The 23,132-nt window shown below is 42.5% G+C and overlaps 2 protein-coding genes and 4 non-coding genes across 7 annotated transcripts in view; 5 read left to right on the top strand and 1 right to left on the bottom strand.

The window, feature by feature from the left end:
• LOC105488222 (zwilch kinetochore protein) overlaps positions 1 to 17,328 on the bottom strand; it is a 46,070-nt gene extending 28,742 nt beyond the window's left edge. The window contains exons 1-7 of the mRNA XM_011752094.3: positions 17,191 to 17,328; positions 13,695 to 13,746; positions 8,092 to 8,187; positions 6,196 to 6,314; positions 2,171 to 2,370; positions 595 to 665; positions 146 to 301 (exon numbers count right to left, since the gene is read on the bottom strand). Of these exons, the coding sequence (XP_011750396.2) occupies positions 146 to 301; positions 595 to 665; positions 2,171 to 2,370; positions 6,196 to 6,314; positions 8,092 to 8,187; positions 13,695 to 13,746; positions 17,191 to 17,243 (747 nt within the window). The 5' untranslated portion in view covers positions 17,244 to 17,328. The remainder of the gene's footprint in view (positions 1 to 145; positions 302 to 594; positions 666 to 2,170; positions 2,371 to 6,195; positions 6,315 to 8,091; positions 8,188 to 13,694; positions 13,747 to 17,190) is intronic.
• A 397-nt stretch (positions 17,329 to 17,725) lies between these two features.
• LOC105488258 (ribosomal protein L4) lies at positions 17,726 to 22,940 on the top strand. Of its 2 annotated transcripts, XM_011752147.3 has the most exons (10): positions 17,726 to 17,814; positions 18,775 to 18,946; positions 19,137 to 19,243; positions 19,549 to 19,687; positions 20,371 to 20,495; positions 20,779 to 20,908; positions 21,179 to 21,335; positions 21,907 to 21,990; positions 22,100 to 22,220; positions 22,608 to 22,940. In XM_011752147.3, the coding sequence occupies exons 1-10, from the start codon at positions 17,812 to 17,814 to the stop codon at positions 22,851 to 22,853; spliced, it is 1,284 nt and encodes a 427-aa protein (XP_011750449.1). In that variant the 5' UTR covers positions 17,726 to 17,811; the 3' UTR covers positions 22,854 to 22,940. The 2 variants fall into 2 exon arrangements, with proteins under 2 accessions (XP_011750449.1, XP_070957263.1); XM_071101162.1 differs by lacking the exons at positions 22,100 to 22,220; positions 22,608 to 22,940 and having other exon boundaries at positions 21,447 to 21,989.
• On the top strand, positions 18,990 to 19,061 carry LOC112428770 (small nucleolar RNA SNORD18). The gene has a single exon (XR_003020818.1). It is a non-coding gene; the product is annotated as a small nucleolar RNA SNORD18 (small nucleolar RNA).
• Positions 19,389 to 19,487, top strand: LOC112428771 (small nucleolar RNA SNORD16). The gene has a single exon (XR_003020819.1). It is a non-coding gene; the product is annotated as a small nucleolar RNA SNORD16 (small nucleolar RNA).
• Positions 20,186 to 20,257, top strand: LOC112428768 (small nucleolar RNA SNORD18). Its single transcript, XR_003020815.1, has one exon. It is a non-coding gene; the product is annotated as a small nucleolar RNA SNORD18 (small nucleolar RNA).
• Positions 20,965 to 21,034, top strand: LOC112428769 (small nucleolar RNA SNORD18). Its single transcript, XR_003020816.1, has one exon. It is a non-coding gene; the product is annotated as a small nucleolar RNA SNORD18 (small nucleolar RNA).
• Positions 22,941 to 23,132: the final 192 nt, after the last annotated feature.

Below are 23,132 nucleotides of genomic sequence, written 5' to 3' on the forward strand. Positions count from 1 at the left end.
TTAGTGGCAAGGTGGGCCTTTCAGAGTTGTCCAAGCTCACACCCAGCAAGTGCCGAGACTAGAAGCATGGAGCACCAGCAACAAGCAAGTAAGCCAACATTTAGGACTCTCATGAACCCGGAAAGAAAATTGGGTCCACTCTTACCAGAGTTGCAGCTGAAGAGAGTGGAGGGATTTGAAGAATCTCATCCACAGGACTCCAGGAAATATCCAAAGTGATCGCAGTTTGTGATGCTGTGATTGTATCATCCAAGGCAGAGGACTTATAGAGCTCGTACTGGGCAAAGCCTCTAGATGTTACCTGAAAAGAGTGCACCCAGCAGACCATTTAGCTGTGCTTCCACACGGCCAAAAGCCCATTACCCAAACTATTTTGATCCTTGTCCCAAATGGAAAAGTAAGACAATTCTTTGAAACCACAAAGATTAGCTAAAAGGCATGAAGGTCATTAGCTGATATGAAAATAAACATAAACATTTTCATACTACAGAAAAATATCTAGTCATCTTAGGAGTGAAAAAAAAACCTGTAAACTAGGAAGGCAGGTTGATAACAATTTGAAGAAAATAATATGAGTAGAAGCAAAACACTTACAGTAGACAAGTGATGTCTTTTCTTGTGTAAATTTTTTAGGTTTTCAAGATTTACAGAATAATTTTTATCAGCTATAGGAAATGAAAAAAAGACATGTAAAGGCACAACTCAAAATTACATTGTTAGAGCTACAAAACTGCAATCCCTCACATTCTCAGTGTACCGCAACTCAACAAAATAACTGTTAAAATTAAATTTCAAATCACAGATAAATGAAATGTTTGTAAGAGAATGAAAGTGGGCTGGGTATAGTGGCTTACACATATAAACCCAGCACTTTAGGAGGCCGAGGAGGGAGGATCATTTGAACCCAGGAGTTCGAGACCAGCCTGGGCAACATAGCTAGACCTTGTCTCTACAGAAAATAAAAAAAACAGCCAGGTGTGGTGGCATGTGCCTGTAGTCCCAGCTATTCGGGAGGCTGCGGTGACAGGATTGCCTGAGCCCAGGAGGTTGAGGCTGCAGTGAGTCATGATTGCGCCACTGCACTCCAGCCTGGGTGACAGAGTGAGATCCTACCTCAAAAAACTAAAAAAAAGAATATAAGTGGAACAGCCAGGCGCAGCAGTACTTGCCTGTAATCCCAGCTACTCAGGAGGCTGAGGTGGGAGGACTGCTTCAGGCTGAGTTTGAGACCAGCCCGGGCAATATAGTGGGACCCTGTCTTTTAAAAACAAATTAAAAATAAAAATAAAATTAGCTGGGCATGGTTGTGCTCTCCTATAGTCCCAGCTATTGAGGAGACTATGGTGGGAGGATCACTTGAGCCCAGGAGTTTGAGGCTGCAGTGACCTATGAAGGCACTATGGTACCCCAACCTAGGCTATAGAGTAAGGCCCTATCTCTAAAAAAAAAAAGTAAATAAAAAATAAACTGGACGTTGGGCGCGGTGGCTCATGCCTGTAATCCCAGCACTTTGGGAGGCCGAGGCGGGTGGATCATGAGGTCAGGAGTTCAAGACCAGCCTGACCAATACGGTCTTGAAACCCCGTCTGTACTAAAAATACAAAAAAATTAGCCAGGTATGGTGGCGGATGGATGCCTGTAATCCCAGCTACTCTGGAAGCTGAGGCAGAGAACTGCTTGAACCCAGGAGGCAGAGGTTGCAGTGAGCTAAGATCGTGCCACTGCACTCCAGCCTGGGTGACAGAGCAAGACTCCATCTCAAAATAAATAAATAAATAAATAAAAAATAAAGTGGAATGAGGGTCAATACTACTACCAAAAATACAATTAAATGTCTGAGATTGGAAACATATTGTCAGTTTGTATCTTCCAATGAAAATTGTCAATAACATACGCATAGAAATAAAATGAAACCCAAATCAGACAAGTGTAAATCTCTTGTCCAGACTTTTGGAGATCTGTTTTTGGTGTTTCCGGAATACCTCCCACATGCTGCAAGTTACACACTAAAGTAGATTTATGGTGATTAATGCAAGTTCTACCTTATGTCATAACAATATCAATTTTTGTAAAAAAAGTTTACGAAAAAAAAGAAACAGTAACTATACAAATAAATAAATACACAAACACACACACACACATACATACACACTCTAGAGACAGCACTCACCTTTACAACTGACCACATATAAGACAATTCCTGTAATGCTGTCGTTTGTTGTGATAAGCTCAGCTCCTAGCCAACAAGTACCTTCAGGATCTGAACTGTCACATCTTACCCAAAGGGGAGGAAGGGCAGTAACTGGCAGATTAATCTTCAAATGGGTCATATTAGGATTGTGAGCCATGGTGTAAAGTCCAATTAACTGCCTTTAAAACAAGAGTAAGGACAAATTATAGACAGAGATTTCCAATTCAAGAATTTCTTTTTTTTTTCTGAGAGACAGGGTCTCACTCTGTTGCCCAGGCTGGAATGCAGTGGTGCAATCATAGTTCACTACAGCCTCGACCTCCTTGGCTCAAGTGATCCTCCTGTCTCAGCCTCCCAAGTAGCTGGGACTACAGACACAAGCCACTGCATCAGGCTTATTTTTATTTTTTGTAGAGAGAGAGTGTCTTGCAGTGTTGCCCAGGCTAGTCTCAAACTACTCGCTTCAAGCAATTCTTCTGCCTTAGCCTCCCAAAGTGTTGGGATTATAGTTGTGAGCCACCACGTCCAGCCAGAATTTTCTTTTAAAAAGATACGAGGAGTCTTCCATCCTGGCTAACACGGTGAAACCCCATCTCTACTAAAACTACAAAAAAATTAGCCTGGTGTGATGGTCGGTGCCTGCAGTCCCAGTTACTCGAGGGGCTGAGAATGGCGTGAACCCAGGAGGCAGAGCTTGTAGTGAGCCCAGATCGTGCCACTGCACTCTAGCTTGGGTGACAGGGTAAGACACCATCTCAAAAAAAAAAAAAAAAAAAAAAAGATATGAGAGGTCTCACAGAAACAACAACCTAAAACTTAAATAGCAAGATGTATATATATGTATACTTTATCCATTAATAGATTCACCAGGCAAATCAAAATGCATGCACCAGAAAGTGACAGAGTATGACAGGATTGGAGCTACTATGAGCAGGGAGCTTCAATATGGTGAGGATTGGGGGTTCAGCAGGAGTGGAAGTTCAGTAGAAGAGATAGGAGGTGAGATTAATCTAAAGAAATAAGTAGGAGCCAGGCCGGGCGCAGTGGCTCATGCTTGTAATCCCAGCACTTTGGGAGGCCGAGGCAGGCGGATCACGAGGTCAGGAGTTGAGACCAGCCTGACCAACATGGTAAAACCTCCTCTCTACTAAACATACAAAAATTAGCCCGGCATGGTGGCAGGCACCTGAATCCCAGCTACTCAGGAGGCTGAAGCAGGAGAATAACTTGAACCCAGGAGGCAAAGGTTGCAGGGAGCCAAGATCGCGCCATTGCACTCCAGCCTGGGCAATGGAGTGAGACTGCCTCAAAAAAAAAACAGAAAAGAAAGAAGTAGGAGCCAATAAACACAAAATGATGCTCAGTCATTAGTTAGTGAGACAGTTAACAAAATTTGAATATGGGCTCTGATTAGATAACAGTATTATAATAATATTAAATTTCCAGATTCTGATCATTGTTCCATGGTTATGTAAAAGAATATATTTGTTCACAGAAAATACAAAGAGGAGTATTTAGGGGTAAAAGTACCGTATCTTTTTTTTTTTTTTTTGAGACAGAGTCTCGCTCTGTCACCCAGGCTGGAGTGCAGTGGCCGGATCTCAGCTCACTGCAAGCTCCGCCTCCCGGGTTCACACCATTCTCCTGCCTCAGACTCCCGAGTAGCTGGGACTACAGGCGCCCGCCACCGCGCCCGGCTAATTTTTTGTATTTTTAGTAGACAGGGTTTCACTATAGTCTTGATCTCCTGACCTCGTGATCCGCCCGCCTCAGCCTCCCAAAGTGTTGGGATTACAGGCGTGAGCCACCGCGCCCAGCTCCGTATCTTCACTACATTGTCAATACTTCATTTTTAAAATGGTGTATATGTGTATATTACCATATATATACACACACACATACACACAGACTATAGTTATAAGAATATATAGTTATAAACATATTGTTATAATAATATATAGTTGTAACAATATACATATATACCTATATATGAATACATATATAGCAATATACTGCTTTGCATATATCTATCTAGAAAGACATACGAGAGAGAGAAAAAGGAAAAGGGGAAGAAGAAGAAAAAGAAGTAAATGCTGCAAAATCTAAGCAACTGGTGAATCTGGATTAAGGATATACAGAAGTTAATGTACTATTCTTATAACTTTCCTGTAAATTTGAAAGTATATCAAAATTGAAAGTCACCAAAAAATGTGGCTTACATTTTTATTTTTCAAAGACATGAAAACTAAATTGATTACCAACAGACGTCCAGGAAAAAAATTTCCAGGGGATTTTATTTCCAAAAAGAGGTGAAATAATCCCAGAAGGAAAATGCAAGAAGAAATGGAGAGCAAAGAAATAAGCACATCTGGGCCGGGCACGGTGGCTCAAGCCTGTAATCCCAGCACTTTGGGAGGTCGAGACTGGCGGATCACGAGGTCAGGAGATTGAGACCATCCTGGCTAACACGGTGAAACCCCGTCTCTACTAAAAAATACAAAAAACTAGCCGGGCGAGGTGGCGGGCGCCTGTAGTCCCAGCTACTTGGGAGGCTGAGGCAGGAGAATGGCGTAAACCCGGGAGGCGGAGCTTGCGGTGAGCTGAGATCCAGCCACTGTACTCCAGCCTGGGCGACAGAGCGAGACTCCGTCTCAAAAAAAAAAAAAAAGAAATAAGCACATCAACCAACCCACATAAACACTGGTTGGAGAAAATAATACAAATAAATAACATTAAAGTTGTAGGGAGAAAACAGGCCAAATATGACTGAAATCAAGGACCTATGAAGGAAAAGGCTGATTAAACTTTTAAAACTTCTAGGCTGGGCATGGTGGCTAACGCCTGTAATCCCAGCACTTTGGGAGGCCTAGGCAGGTGGATCCACCTGAGGTGAGAGTTCAAGACCAGCCTGGCTAACGTGGTGAAATCCCGTTTCTACTAAAAATACAAAAAGTTAGCCAGACATGGTGGTATATGCCTGTAATCCCAGCTACTCGGGAGCCTGAGGCAGGAGAATCACTTGGACCCAGGAGGCAGAGGATGCAGTGAGCTGAGATCGCCCCATTGCACTCCAGCTTAGGCAACAAGAGCAAAACTCCGTATCAAAAAAAAAAAAAAGAAAAGAAAAGAAAAGAAAAGAAACTTCCATAGAGGAAAATAAAAACCAGCATGAAGGAATCATTTTGTGAATATTATTACAGTAGTTATCATTCTCATACCATTCTGTTAGTATTTGCATGACTATATCCGCCAGAACATCTGGAAGACAAGGACTTTCTGGTTTTGGAGGCAGGAGGAGGCTGGACAGGGCTGGACAGAGGGAACTGTGCATAGCCACACAGTGGGGAGGCAGGAAGAGAAGCTGGAGAGGTAGCCAGAGGCTCTCAGGTTTCTCACAGGGGCATTACTGGCACCTTGGGTGAGATAACTGCTCATTGTGCGGGAGAGTCCCAGGCATTGCAGGATGTTTGCCACCCACGGCCCAGGTTCACTAAATGCCAGTAGCTCCCCTCAGTCACTGTGACAAACCAAATACTCCCCTATATTTCCAATTCCCTCTGGGTGTGGTACCACCCCTGGTGGAGGACAAGTGGGGCTAGGCAATGAAGGTTCCCATATGTCATTCTTAAGGAATTTGGGTTTTATCATGAAGCCGATGAAGAACCACTAAAGGATTTTAAGCAGGAAAGAAGCTTGGTCAGGCTTTCACTTGAGGAAGAAAGACTGGAGGGGAACTAGATTACACATACGGAAAACAATTGAGAAACAACAATAAATTGGTATAGAGGTGTAAAGAAAGGGAAGATAACTGCAGTATTCTTGGTCACATTTGGGATACCTATCAGATATTCAAGTAGAACTATCCTCAGTTGGGTATATTTATCAGGGGGTTGGGGAGATGAAGGAAGATATAAGGGCTAGAGGCCTATTTTTCCCAGTGTTTATAAGAATGTTTCAATTTAAATCCAAGTTGCCACCCTTACTCAGCAAAAGAGAAAACCTACCTTGCCTTCCCAACTGGTAAAGCAAGTGGTCCAACATTTTCGCCAGTAGAGAAATCAGATATGGCAGTTTCTTCAGATTGAAGTTCTTCAATATGACTTGTTTCTTCCTTTTCTAAAGGCTTTAAAAATGTTCTTAATTATTTAACCAGACAAAAGAGCACTTAAAATAACAGTCGACTCTTTACTATGCTACAGAATAATGACAAGCAGAACATACGACAAGGGTACTTATTTCTATACCCTTAAGCACAAATGATTAGGTTTTGGCAAGAATAGCCACAAACTAGCATGGTACCAAAAAAATCCATTAGGAGCATTTCCACTGTCCTATAAAAAGATACTGACCTTAGTTGCTAATGGCAAAGGAAGCAACCGATGCTTTTAGAAAAGGAAGTGCTCAGCAGGACATGGTGTCGCATGCCTGTAATCCCAGCATTCTGGGAGGCTGAGGAGGAGGATCACTTAAGCCCAAGAGGTCGAGACAAACCTGGGCAACACAGGGAGACCTGTGTCTACCAAAAAAAAAAAAATCAGCCAGGGTGGTGACATGCACCTGTGGTCCCAGTTAATCAGGAGGCTGAGGAGGAAGGATTGCTTAAGCTTGGGAGGTGGAGGCTGCAGTGAACCATGACAGTACCACGGCACTCCAGCCTGGGCAACAGAGCGAGGCTATCTTAAAAGTAGAAAAGGAAGTGCTCCAACATGCACAAAATGATTAGGTAAAGGTAAAATACAAAGGAAACCCAGATGTTCTTGGATTTTTCACTCTCAAAACAGGAAGACCTTCTTTCTGGGCTATAACCTTAGGCCCACAGTCTTTTTTATCTATTCCTCTTAGGGCAATAACCTCTGATTGATGTTAGTGGGTACAATTATCCATGTGTTTACAAAATAGCTCAGGCTTGCCAATAATAACAACAAGGGAGTTTTTCAGCGAGATGAAACTGTTACATATCCTGATTGTGGTGCTGACTGCAAGAATCTACGTATGTGTTAAAATTCATGGAACTGAACAACAAAAGAAATAAGTTGGCAGGGTGGCAGCGCGAGGTGGCTCACCCCTGTAATCCCAGCACTTTGGGAGGCCAAGGTGGGCAGATTACGATGTCAGGAGATCGACATCATCCTGGCTAATATGGTGAAACTCTTTCTCTACTAAAAATACAAAAACAAAAACAAAAAAAAGCTGGGCATGGTGGCAGGTGCCTGTAATCCCAGCTACTCGGGAGGCTGAGGCAGGGGAATTGCTTGAACTCGGGCAGCGAAGGTTGCAGTGAGCTAAGATCACACCACTACACTCCAGCCTGGGTGACAGAGCGAGACTCCATCTTAAAAAAAAAAAAAAAAAAAAAGGCCAGGTGCTGTGGCTCATGCCCGTAATCCCAGCACTTTGGGAGGCCGAGGCGGGTGGGTCATCTGTGGTCGGGAGTCTGATACTAGTTTGACCAACATGGAAAAACCCCATCTCTACTAAAAATACAAAATTAGCCGGCCGTGGTAGCAGGTGCCTGTAATCCCAGCTACTCGGGAGGCTGAGGCAGGAGAATCGCTTGAACCTGGGAGGCAGAGGTTACAGTGAGCTGAGATTGCGCCATTGCACTCCAGGCTGGGTGACAAGAGCGAGACTCTGTCTCAAAAAAAAGAAAGAAATAAGTCAATTTTATCAATTTATTGATAATTTTACTTGTTTCTTTCTTAACGAGGCTACTAGAAAATGTTAAATTGCATATATGGTTCATATTTATTTGTACTGGACAGCACTATACTTACTCCTAAAAGAATGAGAACTCATTTTCACTGATGCTGATTTTAAAAGGTGTACATGTTAGATTATTCCCAAGAAACCATATTTGGTTATGGAGAATTAAACAATCACAAAGTCAGACCACTACTTACCACTTTTTCCACTATGAATACTAGGTCATTTTCATTTAGAATATTTTTCAAAGGATTTGGTTGGCCTTTGCTGATCAACTGCACTTGGACATCAGCCTGTTAAAACAGGTATCAAACAATGTTATATATACACTTGTATATTTCTACTATTTAAACACATAAAGACCAGTTCTATGCAAGTCAACGGAAAATGTCCTTAAGAGACAGAGTCTCGGCCAGGCGCGGTGGCTCACATCTATAATCCCAGCACTTTGGGAGGCCAAAGTGGGCGGATCACAAGGTCAGGAGATCGAGACCATCCTGGTTAACACGGTGAAACTCCGTCTCTACTAAAAATACAAAACATTAGCCAGGCGTGGTGGTGGGCGCCTGTAGTCCCAGTTGCTTGGGAGGCTGAGGCAGGAGAATGGTGTGAACCCAGAAGGCGGAGCTTATAGTGAGCCAAGATCGTGCCACTGCACTCCAGCCTGGGGGATAGAGTGAGACTCCGTCTCAAAAAAAAAAAAAAAAAAAAAAATGAAAAGAAAAAAAGAGACGGAGTCTCACTATGTTGCCCAGGCTGGAGTGCAATGGCTATTCATAGGCACAGGCATAGTGCATTACAGCCTCAAACTCCTGGGCTCAGGCAATCCTCCCATTTCAGCCTCCCTAGTAGCTGGAACTTCAGGTGTGTGCCACCACACCTGGTTAATTATTTTATTTTTCATACAGATGGGGTCTCACTATATTGTCCAGGCTGGTCTCAAAATTCTTGCCTCAAGCAATCCTCCCACCTCAGTCTCCCAAAGTGCTGGGATTACAGGCATGAGCCACTGTCCTGGCCAAAACTTGATACATTCTCATTCCAACTGGAAGTTTATTCAAAAGTTTGAAAACAGGCTGGGTGCAGCAGCTCACGCATGTAATCCCAGCACTTTGGGAAGCCGAGGCAGGCAGATCACTGGAGGTCAGGAGCTTGAGACTAGCCTGCCAACATGGGGAAATCCTGTCTCTACTAAAAATACAAAAATTAGGCCAGGCACAGTGGCTCACGCCTGTAATCCCAGAACATTGGGAGGCTGAGGCGGGTGGATTGCTTGAGGTCAGGACTTCAAGACCAGCCTGCCCAAACTGGTGAAACCCCATCTCTAAGACTACAAAATATTAGGCAGGCATGGTGGTGGAGGCCTGTCATCCCAGCTACTCAAGAGTCTGGGGCAGAAATCGCTTGAACCTGGAATGTGGAGCTTGCAGCAGGCCAAAATGTGCCACTGCACTCCAGCCTGGGCAACAGAGCGAGACTCCATCTTAAAAAATAAGAAAAAATAAATAAATAAAAATGCAAAAATTAGCTGGGCATAGTGGTGGGTGCCTATAATCCCAGCTACTTGGGAGGCTGAGGCAGGAGAATTGCTTGAATCCAGAAGGTAGAGGTTGCAGTGAGTTGGTATCACGCCACTGCACTCCAGCCTGGGCAATGGAGTGAGATTCTGCCCAAGATAATCATTACTGTTATTAGCCTGGTTTATTTAAATGTATTTAAATATAACTCTATTTAAATACAAATGTATGCTGGACACAGTGGCACCTATAATCCCATCTAATTGGGAGGCTGAGATGGGAGGATGGTTTGAGGCCAGGAATTTGAGACAAGTTACAACACAGCAAGACTATGTCTCTCAAAAAAAGAAAAGAAAGAAAAAAAAAAATTAGCCAGGTATGGTGGTGCACTGGTAGTCCCAGTTACTTGGGAGGCTGAGGTGTGAGGATCACTTGAGCCCAGGAGTTTGAGGCTGCAGTGAACTTTGATCAACTACTGAACTTCAGCCTGGGCAACAGAGTAAGATCCCATCTCTTTAAAACATCCTAATAAAAACAGAAATGCATCTATTTAGATATCTAGATAGGATTTTGCCTAATAAAAACAGGATTCTAATAGTTTTATATCATGAATGTCTATGTCATTCAATGTTCTTTGGCAGTCTAGTACCACAGCTCTTTTGTCACATAACTAATTCCATATTGTATGACACTTTAGTAGTTTCCAGTTTTTTGCTATTATAAACAATTGATGACATCAATTCAAGTGAACACTTTTGAATTATTTTCTTAAGATGAATACCTAAAATCACACTGATACTATCAGACTGCCTTTCAAAATGTTGCACCTACACATTTATACTTCCATCACTTATATCAGCACATTAAGCATTTTCATGGCTGGGCACAGTGGCTCACGACTGTAATCCCAGTACTTTGGGAGGCCAAGGTGGATGGATCACCTGAGGTGGGGAGTTTGAGACCAGCCTGGCTAAGATGGTGAAACTCCATCTCCACTAAAAATACAAAATTAGCAGGGCGTGGTGGCGGGCACCTATAATCCCAGCTACTTGGGAGGCTGAGGCAGGAGAATCACTTGAACCTGGGAGGCAGAGGTGCAGTGAGCTGGGATCACGCCACTGCACCCCAGCCTGCACGACAGAGTGACTCCATCTCAGGAAAAAAAAAAAAAAAAAAAGAAAGAAAGAAAAAAAGCATTTTCATTGTTTATTTTTACCATCTCACAGTAAAACATAAGATCTTACTGTTTTGTCATGTTTGATCAATAATGACGGTGAACAGTTTCTTTTTATCTTTTTTTTTTTTTTTTTTTTTTTTGAAGACAGGGTCTCGCTCTGTCACCCGACTGGAGTGCAGTGGCATGATCTTGGCTCATTGTAGCCTTAACCTCCCAGGCTCAAGTGATCCTCCCACCTCAGCCTCCCAGTAGCTGGGACTATATAGGTGCGTGACACCACACCCAGCTGTTTTTGCTTTTTGTAGAGACAAGGTCTCACCATATTGCCCAGGCTAGTCTCAAACTCCTCAGCTCAAGCAATCTTCCCACCTCAGGCTCCCAATGTGCTAGGATTACAGGTGTGAGCCACCACACTTGGCCAAGGTAAACAGCAGTTTCTAATATGCTTATTAATCATAAATATCTCTCATTATTTGAATCGATTTGGCTTCTTAGTTTGGATACTAAAGCATGAAGAAACCAAGCACAGAGAGCCAAAGATACTGTGTTATTCTAATCTACTAGGTTCTACTCTACCGAGTTTCAGGTACTATTGTGGGTTGAATTGTGTCCCCCAAAATGGTATCTTGAGGATCTAACCTCCAGTTCCTATACATGTGACTTTACTTGGAAATAAAATCTTGGCAAATGTAATCAAGATGAGGATTAATTTGGATTAGGGCAAGCCCTAAATCCAATGACTGGTATACTTAAAAGGAAAGAGAGTTAGAAGCATAGACACACAGGGGGAATACCACGTGTCTACAGAAGCAGAGATTGGAGTAATGTGTTTACAAGCCAAGCAATACTAAAGTTTGCTGGAAATCATCAGAAGCTAGAAAGAGGCAAGGAAAGATTCTTTCTTAGAGAATTCAGACAGAGCATGCCCCTGCTGACACCTTAATTTCAGAATTTTAGTCTCCAGAACTGGGAGAGAACAAATTTTTGTGTTTGAAGCTGCCTAATTTGCAGTATTTTGCTATAGCAGCTCTAGGAAACTAATACAGATATCAAGCAACAAAAATTCAGGCAGGAAGGGATGAATGAGTTTACGCAGATATTTCTGATTCTTGAGTTTGGTTAGTGAGAATTCTGACAGTGAAGGGTAACTCTATTTGCATGTTTCTTTCTTGATTACTTACTCAGGTCCTTTGCCTATTCTTCTTTTATAGTTTTTTGTCTTTCTCATTGATTTTTATTTTTTTGAGATAGTCTTGCTCTGTCGCCCAGGCTGGAGTGCAGTGGTGTGATCTCTGCTCACTGCAACCTCTGCTTCCCAGGTTCAAGCAATTCTTCTGCCTCAGCCTCCCAAGTAGCTGGGACTACAGACACGAGCTACCACACCTGGCATTTTATTTTATTTTATTATTATTATTTTTTGAGACAGAGTCTCACTCTGTCACCCAGGCTGGAGTACAATGGCTTAATCTTGGCTCACTGCAACGTCTGTCTCCCAGGTTCAAGTGATTCTCCTGCCTCAGCCTCCCAAGTAGCTGGGACTACAGGCACATGCCACCATGCCCAGCTAATTTTTGTGTTTTTTAGTAGAGCCAGGGTTTCACCATGTTAGCCAGGCTGGTATCGAACTCCTGACTTCAGGTGATCCACCCACCTCAGCCTCCCAAAGTGCTGCAATTACAGGCATAAGCCATCATGCCCGGCCATCTTTCTTATTGATTTTTAAGAGCTATATATCATTATATATATATATGTGTGTGTGTGTGTGTGTGTATATATATAGCCACACACACACATAGATAAATATAGATAGTACAGCTTCTCATTCATGAGTATTTCCCCCCCAGCTTGTCTGTTAACATATACTTCATTTTAGTTTGCTAATTATTTCATGGACATAGGTTTTATCTCCCCAACTATGGAGAGTTTACTTATGAAACACTTAGCACATATTAGATGCTAAATAAATACATGAATGTTTATAGCAGCTTTCGTAATCATCAAAAACTGGAAACAACCCAATGTCCTTCAACTGGTGAACGGATAACCAAACTACGGTACATCCATACAATGGAATACTACTCAGAAACAGAATGAACTGCTGATACACACAACAACATAGGTGAATCTTAACTGCATTATACTAATTGAAAGAAGCCAGAATCAAAGGCTGTATGATTTTATTTATAGGACATTCTGGAAAAGGTAAAACTACAGAGACAAAAACTAGATTAATTTTTGCCAGGAACTAAGGGATGGAAAAGGGCTGACTGTAAAGGGACAAAAGAACATTTTTGGAGATGACAGAAATATTCTATATCTTGATTACAGGGTGATGACCAAATAATTTATCAGAAGTCATCGAACAGGCTGGGTGTAGCGGCTCATGCCTGCAATCCCAGCACTTTGGGAGGTCAAGGCAGGTGGATTGTTTGAGGTCAGGAGTTGGAGACCAGCCTGGTCAACATGGTGAAACCGTCTCTACTAAAAATACAAAATTAGCCAGGTGTGGTGGCACACACCTGTAGTCCCAGCTACTCAGGAAGCTGAGACAGGAGAATTGCTTGAATCCGGGAGCAGAGGGTGCAGTGAACTGAGATCGCACCACTGCATTCCAGCCTGGTTGAGACACAGCAAGACTTCATCTCAAAAAAAAAAAAAAGTCATAGAACGGTACCCTAAAAGGATAAAATTTACTGTATATAAATTAACTTCAATAAACTTGACTTTTAAAAACAGACAACTGGCCAGGCGTGGTGGCTCATGCCTGTAAGCCCAGCACTTTGGGAGGCCAAGGCAGGTGGATCATCTGAGGTTGAGAGTTGGAGACCAGCCTGGCCTGACCAATGTGGTGAAACCCTGTCTCTACTAAAAATACAATAATGAGCCAGTTGTGGTGGCCTGTGTCTGTGGTCCCAGCTACTCAGGAGGCTGAGACAGGAGAGTTTCTTGAACCTGGGAGGTAGAGGTTGCAGTGAGCCAAGATCATGCCATTGCACTCCAGCCTGGGTGACAGAGCGAGGCTCCGTCTCAAAATAAAAATAAAAATAAAAATAAAAACAGATAATTTTAGGATTATAGTTGTGTTTAAAAACCAAATTGTTCATACCTCATAGAGAAATGGGTCTTTATGGACTCCTTTCTTTTCTTCATTAAATGCCCTGAAATGCAGAACCACATGTGAAAAATAGAACATTATCTCTCCTGTTATCACACTCAGGAGTCAGTCATCACTTTATCTCTGCAGGACACCTATGGGAAAGGCAAAAAGCACATACTTACAGCAGCCCTAAGATGTAGTTGGGGAGAGAGAAAAAAAGCAGAAAAGAAGCATTAGGTTAAGAAGAAAAGAGAAACAAAAAAGAAACCTGGGATAGAGATGAATAGACTGTTGCCCTCAATTGGGTACAACTGATTCTCAGAGGCAGCAGGAAATTGGGGTGCCTACCTCTACTCTGTGTCTTTTCAAACACATCACCAGTTAAAATTAAAATGTAACTTGCCACATGACCTTTCGAAGTAAAACTGATTGGATTCTGATCTGTTACGGAATCAGTAGGTCACCACAGAGAAGTTACTTAAGGGTCCTGGGCCTTAGATTTCTAGGGCTAAAATGGAAGCATCTGTCCTCCATTTTTAAAACTTGTTACTCAAAGTTAGTAGATTTGATTATGCTGAACATCTCCTTTTCAAAATGTAAGCATGAAACTCTAGGATATCATTTAATTATTATCCTTTAATTCAAGAAAGTTTTAAAATAGTGAATCTAAAGCACTTAAACTGTAATCCGTTAACATGCCAAAATGCACACCAGCCTGATCTACACTGAAAACAAATCTTTAGTCATTGAAGGAACCCAACAGAACTGTTTCAAGAAACCATTTATATCTATATTTGATCTAATACTATATGACTTCCTGAAACAGAAACAGAAGAGCTAGGCCTATGACTAATTCACTTTTGCCATATTGTGAAAGATTGTGATTTATCCTTACAGATGTTTATGTCTTATAACTCAGGGATGTTATTTAATCAGTCTTTTTTTTTTTTTTTTTTTTGAGATGGAGTCTCGCTCTGTTGCTCAGGCTGGAGTTGGAGTGCAGTGGTGCGATCTGGGTTCACTGCAAGCTCCGCCTCCCGGGTTCACCCCATTCTCCTGCTTCAGCCTCCCTAGCAGCTGGGACTACAGGAGCCTGCCACCACGCCTGGCTAATTTTGTTTTTGTAGAGATGGGGTTTCACCGTGTATTTAATCAGTCTTGCAATAATGTCTCAAGCATGTGTAATAGAGGCCACTCACTCCTGCTAGATGCTGAGAATATCAAACAAAAGCATAGTCCCTGGTTCATAGTCCTAACTGGATTCCAACAAGTAAACCACAGTTCCATGGTGATAAGTGCTCAGAGAGGCAAGCATAGGAAGCTATGGTAGAAATTTAGCTATAGGGCTTAAAATTTATCCTGAAAGCCAAGAAGAACTCACTAAATGACTTTAAATGGGAAAGATCTGACAGTAACGTGGAGGGTAATAACTTGGAGTCCAGGAAAATAGCTGTGAAAAACTTGCAGCACTTCAGAGAACTGAGAATGGCCTGAATGAAAACAGCATGGATGGAGGGAGAATAAGAGGATCGACTAGATAAGGCAGGGGTAGGGGTTTTGGAATTAGAACTCTTCAGAGACAGAATTCAGAAGTAGAATGTCCGCTTGGAGGAAAGGATTAATTCAGCTTTGCAGATATTGATCTGAGGTCCCATGTGAAAATTCCCAGTCAGGGGAGGGGGAACAGTGTTATACTTTCTATGTGAAGTATAAAAGGTTTAAATAGGTGGGGCACGATGGCTCATGTTTGTAATCCCAGCACTTTGGGAGGCCGAGGTGGGCGGATCACGAGGTAAAGAGACCGACACCATCCTGGCCAACATGGTGAAACCTCATCTCTATTAAAAATACAAAAATCATCTAGGCGTGGTGGCACGCGCCTGTAGTCCCAACTACTCGGGAGGCTGAGGCAGGAGAATCGCTTGAGCCCAGGAGGTAGAGGTTGCAGTAAGCCAAAATCGCGCCACTGCACCCCAGCCTGGCAACACAGCAAGACTCCGTCTCAAAAAAAAAAAAAGAAAAAAAAAAAAAGGGGGGGTCTAAGTAAAGTTGTATCAATAGAGAACTTACTTATTTATTTTTCAAGACGGGTTCTCATTATGCTGCCCAGGCTGGTCTCCAACTCCTGGGCTCAAGCAATCCTCCTGCTTCAGCCTCCAGAGTAGCTAGGATTACAGGTATGCACCACCATGCCTAGTTAATAGGAAATTTTTATGGTTTTTTTTTTTTTTTTTTTTTGAGACAGTCTTGCTCTGTTGCCCAGGCTGGAGTGCAGTGGCACGATCTTGGCTCACTGCAACCTCTGCCTCCCGAGTTCAAGCAATTCTCCCAAGTAGCTGGGATTACAGGTGCCCGCCACCATGCCTGGCTAATTTTTATATTTTTAGTAGAGATGGGGTCTCGCCATGTTGGCTAGGCTGGTCTAGAACTCCTGACAAGTGATCCGCCCGCCTCGGCCTCCCAAAGTGCTGGGATTACAGGCGTGAACCATCGCACCCGGCCTTATCTTAAATAAAGATGAAACGGCCATAGAATGAAATACTCTAAAGCAGTTAAAAACAATGAAATAGATCTATAAAGTGTCACAATGAAAGATGTCCAAGACATGCCAGTTTTTTTTTTTTTTAAAAAGCTAGTGCTCTTTCTATTCAAAACGTTTACAAGCAAGACTACTTTTGTAAGCAGGAAAAAAAGCAACGAAGATAAACAATGAAAAATTACAACATTTAGGAAATCATGGGCTAGATTACACAGTGGTTCTCAAAGTGTGATGCCCAGCCAGCCATATCCGTTACACCTAGCATTTGTCAGGAGGGCAAATTATTTCGCCCCATCTCAGACTTATTAAATCAGAAACCCTGGAGGGGGGGCCCAGCAATGTGTGTTTTGACAATCCCCCGGTGATTCTGATGCATGCTAAATTTGAGAACTACGGGTTAGACTTTTACAGAGGATGCAGAACTTGATGGAATCCCCTTGGTAGGAGTACTTCACCATAAGAATAAAATGAAGTCTCGGAGCACAGTGAAAATAAAGTTGGTTTCAAAACGCAACACACCAATCAGGTATCATCACAATTGCAGCTCAGGTGGCAACTACCTCGAATTATAAAGATTAACAGACTACCCACGACATTTCACTCTTAGAAGTCAACAAGGCTTTAAACAGGGGAAGGACGCCAACACCTAGTTTTCCGTATCCCAGGTGGTGCCTCTACTTACGGCAAGTGTGTCCATCAGCAGAAAGAATAAATCGCCTCTTGGAACACTTGCCACCTTCCACCTCGTCTGATGACGTACACTTTTTCTCCTGAGACAAGGAAGCTCCCACACAGTCAACTCCACACTGGAGCTCAGAGCTGGCCTCTCCCCAACTCTTGGACCCCAGGAAAGCTGGCAAAGCGCTGATCCCCAAAGAGTGGCAAGAGGCTTAGGGCGGGGATCCAGATACCCAGGGAAAGAAGTGCCGTCCCAGGACCCCAGCTAAAAGAAGAGACTAGACTCACTGAAGGAGACGAGAATAAAACTCCTCAACCGCGCAATTCAGTCGCTCCCACATCCCGCCCCAATGTGAGAGCGGGACCGGAACCGCAAAACTGAACTGCGCGCCGGCAGGGCGACGTCAGGAGTCATGGCCCCGCCCCGCCGGGACTACTTTGACCCCTCACAATAAGTCCCATTTGTCCGCAAAGTTAAACTTTTGTTTCAAATAGCCACCCAGAGCTGTTTACTATGTCAATAGTCTTCAATTTACGTCTGCAATAATTAAAATAAGCGTGGTGGTTGGGGAGAAGATACCCTGACTCGCGAGAGTTGGCCACGCCCCCTATGGATTATTCCGCGAAAAGGAGTCCCTATTTTCTAAGAATTATTATTAGCTTTGGAAGAAAATAGATACCGTAATTTCCCACAAATAAAGAAATAACACTCTCGTTTTTATTTTTGTAATGTGGTAGAGAGATATTTTGTGTATCCGTCTTGGTTCTAAGGCGGGGCAAAGTGGGGGCGGTCTAGGGGAAGGTGACATATACAGCGGAAGGTGACATATACGGTGGAAGGCGTAAGCACTTCCTTTTCCTGTAGCAGCATCCGGGGTGAGAGGAACGTGGTTTTTTCCTCTCTCCGCCATGGTGAGTGGAAATCATTTTCGCTGGCCTTACCCCGTATCTCGGGGCCAGTAAAGAAGGATTTGGGGTTTGGAACATAGAATCTGTAGGAGATAGAGCGAGGAGAACGAGATGAGGACCAAAGACGTCTTTTTCTGGTGTGGAACTGGGATGTGCGGCGATACGGCAGCCATTTTAAAGGCAACGTGGGGTTCCCAGCACAGGACGCGCCGGGAAGCAGTAGTGGAAAGCAATGGGTCATTCTTAGGAGCAGTGGAACCTTTTCTTAGAATACTTGACTATTTAGTCTTTTTCTGAATGCTCATCTCTGCCCAACTTAGGAATCATCTCTATTAAAAGTTTTCTGGTTCTCTTAAAAATTGTTCTGTTCGGTGTCATCAAAATCTTTGAATTCTTAGTCAACTCGTAATAAGACCAGTGTTATATGTGTACTGCTTTTCCACAAATAGCGTCCGTATATGCTACGTAGTGTTGTGTAGGCCAGCCTCAGGATTTTGATTTTACTCACAGATGGGAAGCCTTTGGAGGTTTAAACAAAAAGTAGTATCACCCAGTCTTTCTACTGGTGAGCTTTGGAAACGTGTTTAGTAGAGGGTGAGGGTGAGTGGGACAGGGATGGAAGTTGGGATGAGTAGAGCCTGGGTAGACAGGATTTGCTGATTAATTGGCATTAAACAGCATCTCCAAACCTTGCAATATGGTTTTGATTTAGCTATTGTGCTTTATAAGGCTTGCTTTGAAAGTTTTACAATAAACAATTCTCTTTGAAAATAAAAATGTACGGTAGAGTTTGAGCTTGTAAGGGCTCTAGTCATTTACTGCTATTTTGGTTTAAGCGTTGTTTGCCCCACCATACCAGTCTTTTCTGCAATTGAGTATTTAATGATATTGTTGGCATAGGAGAAGAGTTTGCTTCCAACATTACTTGTCGATAAAAATAATCCTTTCCTTTTTTTTTTTTAGGCGTGTGCTCGCCCACTGATATCGGTGTACTCCGAAAAGGGGGAGTCATCTGGCAAAAATGTCACTTTGCCTGCTGTATTCAAGGCTCCTATTCGACCAGATATTGTGAACTTTGTTCACACCAACCTGCGCAAAAACAACAGACAGCCCTACGCTGTCAGTGAATTAGCAGGTATGGATTTATACCTTCTGCAGATATTTTAGGGATTGCTTTACAGTAGTGATGAAATTCCACTTCATTGGTCCGTGTTTCTGAACCACATGATTTTCTCGGATGTTCTGATGCTGTTTGCTACCATGCGTAATAATCATAGGTTGGTATTTATGATGAAGCAGCTAAAGTTTTTCTCTCTCAATTTTAGGTCATCAGACCAGTGCTGAGTCTTGGGGTACTGGCAGAGCTGTGGCTCGAATTCCCAGAGTTCGAGGTGGTGGGACTCACCGCTCTGGCCAGGGTGCTTTTGGAAACGTATCCTTTGTTTCACTACCTAAGACTGATCAGCTCTGATGGAATTTAGCAGACTGGGTCTGGTTTATTGATGATAATACAGTGTAAAAATACTACCTTTTTTGTCTTGAAGAAAGGGGCTTCATTTATATGGGGTTATTTTGCTTGCAATGATGTCGTAATTTGCGTCTTACTCTGTTCTCAGCGACAGTTGCCTGCTGTCAGTAAGCTGGTACAGAAGGTTGACGAAAATTTTTACTGAGCAAGAAATAACCTTATTTTAATTACTAAAATTTGAGAAATGTGATTCTTGACTGGAAAAATAGATGTGTCGTGGAGGCCGAATGTTTGCACCAACCAAAACCTGGCGCCGTTGGCATCGTAGAGTGAACACAACCCAAAAACGATATGCCATCTGTTCTGCCCTGGCTGCCTCAGCCCTACCAGCACTGGTCATGTCTAAAGGTTTGTAACACTTGTATTATAAAAGAGTTTGATAGAAGAAATAAGACACCTACTGTTTGATTAGGGTGGTGGTTATTCACAGTAACCCATTTCAAGATGGCTAGAAGAGAATAATTTGAATGTTTTTAGCATAAAATGTTTTAGTTAATGGATATTCCAGTTGACAAATGAGGGCATTCAGTTGTTAAATGTACTCCAGAAATACATGTTACATACCAGTTTAAAAAAATTTTATATCAGAGTGATACAAAATGCCCCACTTTTCTTTTACATGAATGTTTGTTAAAATTGCACATTCTTTTCATCCTGAAGTGTCTGATTAAATTTTAATCCTTTACTAAATATTAAGTCTGACTACTTAAATCTGACAAATCAATCATCAGCGAATACTAGTTTAACTGGGGAACTAATTATTCAAGTAGTGGTTTAGTATAATCCTTAGAAAACTGTCTACTTAAACTTGCCTATTGTGTTCCCCACCGCATTTTTATGTAACTGTCAAAATGATGAGATTCCACTTAATTGGTCCGTGTTTCTGAAACACATGATATTTGTGGAAATTCTGACTTGGCAAATTGAATGCCATTTTGCTTTTATTGGTTGTATAAAATGTTTGATTTTTTTTTTTTTATTTTCCAAAAGGTTCAGGATAACCAAGTAAGTATCAAATTGGTTTTTGTTAGGTCATCGTATTGAGGAAGTTCCTGAACTTCCTTTGGTAGTGGAAGATAAAGTTGAAGGCTACAAGAAGACCAAGGAAGCTGTTTTGCTCCTTAAGAAACTTAAAGCCTGGAATGATATCAAAAAGGTCCGTTTAATGAACACATTTACAGTTTGGTACTCCTTGTTCACAATTTGTCACTTTGAATTTCAGAAGATAAGGGTGGTATGGCTAAGCCTTAATGTGTGAGAGAACAAGAACCTCAGAGCCCAATTACTTGGGTTTAAATCCTAACTGCCGTTTAAGGCTCTGTGTAACCTTGGCAAGTTATTGTGCCCAGTTTAATCATCTGTAAAATGGAATTAAGACTCTGAAGATCTATTGCAGAAATTGTATCTTAATCAAAATACTAAAACTGCTCACTTTGTAGGTCTATGCCTCTCAGCGAATGAGAGCTGGCAAAGGCAAAATGAGAAACCGTCGCCGTATCCAGCGCAGGGGGCCATGCATCATCTATAATGAGGATAATGGTATCATCAAGGCCTTCAGAAACATCCCTGGTAATTAAACTGCTTACATATATTGACTAGGTATAGTCTGCAACTCTACTCAGCTTTTGTTATGATGAGATTCCACTTCATGGTCCGTGTTTCTGAAACACATGATTTTGTGGAAGTTCTGATTTATGGCTGAAAGAGTTGCACCATTGATGGTTGAAACTTCACAATTAATAAGTTCTCAGGTACCTTTTGTAGCTCTTAAGCCATAAAGATGATTTGTGTTTCTTTTGTTGAAATACAGGCTCCCTAATGTTTCTTTCCCTTTAAAAGGAATTACTCTGCTTAATGTAAGCAAACTGAACATTTTGAAGCTTGCTCCTGGTGGGCATGTGGGACGTTTCTGCATTTGGACTGAGAGTGCTTTCCGGAAGTTAGATGAATTGTATGGCACTTGGCGTAAAGCCGCTTCCCTCAAGAGTAACTACAAGTGAGTATCTTTCATATACTAAGCACAGCTGTTTATATTGTGGATATTAACATTCAGAATTGGCTTACATGTTTTCTAGATAATTTTGTTCCCATTTGCCCTTATGTGCAGCAACAATATGCCAAAATGGAACTCATCTGGTCCGTGTTTTTGGTTTTTGTTGGTTTGGTTTTTGAGACAGAGTCTTGCTCGCTCTCTCCCACGCTGGAGTGATCTCGGCTTACTGCAGCCTCCACCTCCCGGGTTCTTCTGTCTCAGCCTCCCGAGTACCTGGGAATACAGGTGTGTACCACCACACCCGGCTAATTTTATATTTCTGTAGAGTTGGGGTTTCACCATGTTGGCCAGGCTGGTCTTGAACTCCTGACCTCAGGTGATCCAACCGCCTCGGCCTCACCAAGTGCTGGGATTATAGGGCTGAGCCACCGCACCCGGCTTGGTCCATGTTAATGAGAAGCGATAGTGTAGTAGATATTTTGGAGAGCATAGTGGTTAAAAATAAAGCTTCAGTTGAGCTTCATGTTCTTTGGTTGATTACTTTTACACGTACATGTCAATCTTTCCCTTTCAGTCTTCCCATGCACAAGATGATTAATACAGATCTTAGCAGAATCTTGAAAAGCCCAGAGATCCAAAGAGCCCTTCGAGCACCACGGTAAAGTGACACTTAGAGTGTAATTCTTGCCCTAACCCTATACTATTGGTTGTTTCAAAAATTTGTATGTGTATAAAGTTGTGTTGATCCAGTGTCTGCCTTTTTATAGCAAAAAGATTCATCGCAGAGTCCTAAAGAAGAACCCACTGAAAAACCTGAGAATCATGTTGAAGCTAAACCCATATGCAAAGACCATGCGCCGGAATACCATTCTTCGCCAGGCCAGGAATGTGAGTGGTTTTGTTGTTGTTGTTTGTTTTAGACGGAATCTTGCTCGGTCACCCAGGCTGGAGTGCAGTGGTGCAATCTTGGCTCACTGCAGCCTCCACCTCCCAGGTTCAAGCAATTCTCCTGTCTCCGCCTTCCGAGTAGCTGGCACTACAGGCGAACGCCACCATTCCAGCTAAATTTTTCATTTTCAGTAGAGCGGGGTTTCACCATATTGGTGGGGCTGGTCTCAAACTCCTGACCTCAGGTGATTCACCCGCCTCAGCCTCCCAAAGTGCTGGGATTACAGGCGTGAGCCACCGCGCCTGGCTGGGTTTTTTTTTTTCTACTGATACATTAAGTTCTTAGAATAATTTGATTCTTACTGTTTTCTGCCTAATTTGTTGCAGCACAAGCTCCGGGTGGATAAGGCAGCTGCTGCAGCAGCAGCACTAGAAGCCAAATCAGATGAGAAGGCGGCGGTTGCAGGCAAGAAGCCTGTGGTAGGTAAGAAAGGAAAGAAGGCTGCTGTTGGTGTTAAGAAGCAGAAGAAGCCTCTGGTGGGAAAAAAGGCAGCAGCTACCAAGAAACCGGCCCCTGAAAAGAAGCCTGCAGAAAAGAAACCTACTACAGAGGAAAAGAAGCCTGCTGCATGAACTCTTAAATTTGATTATTCCATAAGGGTCACATTATTTTGGACAGCTTCTCTTGAATAAATACCTGATCATACAGGCAGTGAGAAACATGGCTTGTTGGTGTGTTCTGTAAAGCTTGGTTATAATTTTTTTAAAGTGACATTTTGGCCATAATTTAGACTGTTCCATTTTATACTGAGTCCATGGAGTTCAATGGAAGGGGAATGATTAAAAAATTATGATTTTTTAAATAATGTGGCTTAAAAGTAAGTGTAACAGGACTTGGTGAGAAACGCAGAG

This window comes from Macaca nemestrina, chromosome 7 (genome assembly GCF_043159975.1).
Source record: "Macaca nemestrina isolate mMacNem1 chromosome 7, mMacNem.hap1, whole genome shotgun sequence".
Lineage (NCBI taxonomy): Eukaryota > Metazoa > Chordata > Mammalia > Primates > Cercopithecidae > Macaca > Macaca nemestrina.

What these genes read in the sequence shown, in the direction of transcription:
- LOC105488258 (XM_011752147.3), top strand. An exon ending in AGCACTGGTCATGTCTAAAG is followed by an intron (nt 19,688 to 20,370) that starts GTTTGTAACACT and finishes GGTTTTTGTTAG; the next exon opens with GTCATCGTATTGAGGAAGTT. An exon ending in GGCCTTCAGAAACATCCCTG is followed by an intron (nt 20,909 to 21,178) that starts GTAATTAAACTG and finishes TCCCTTTAAAAG; the next exon opens with GAATTACTCTGCTTAATGTA.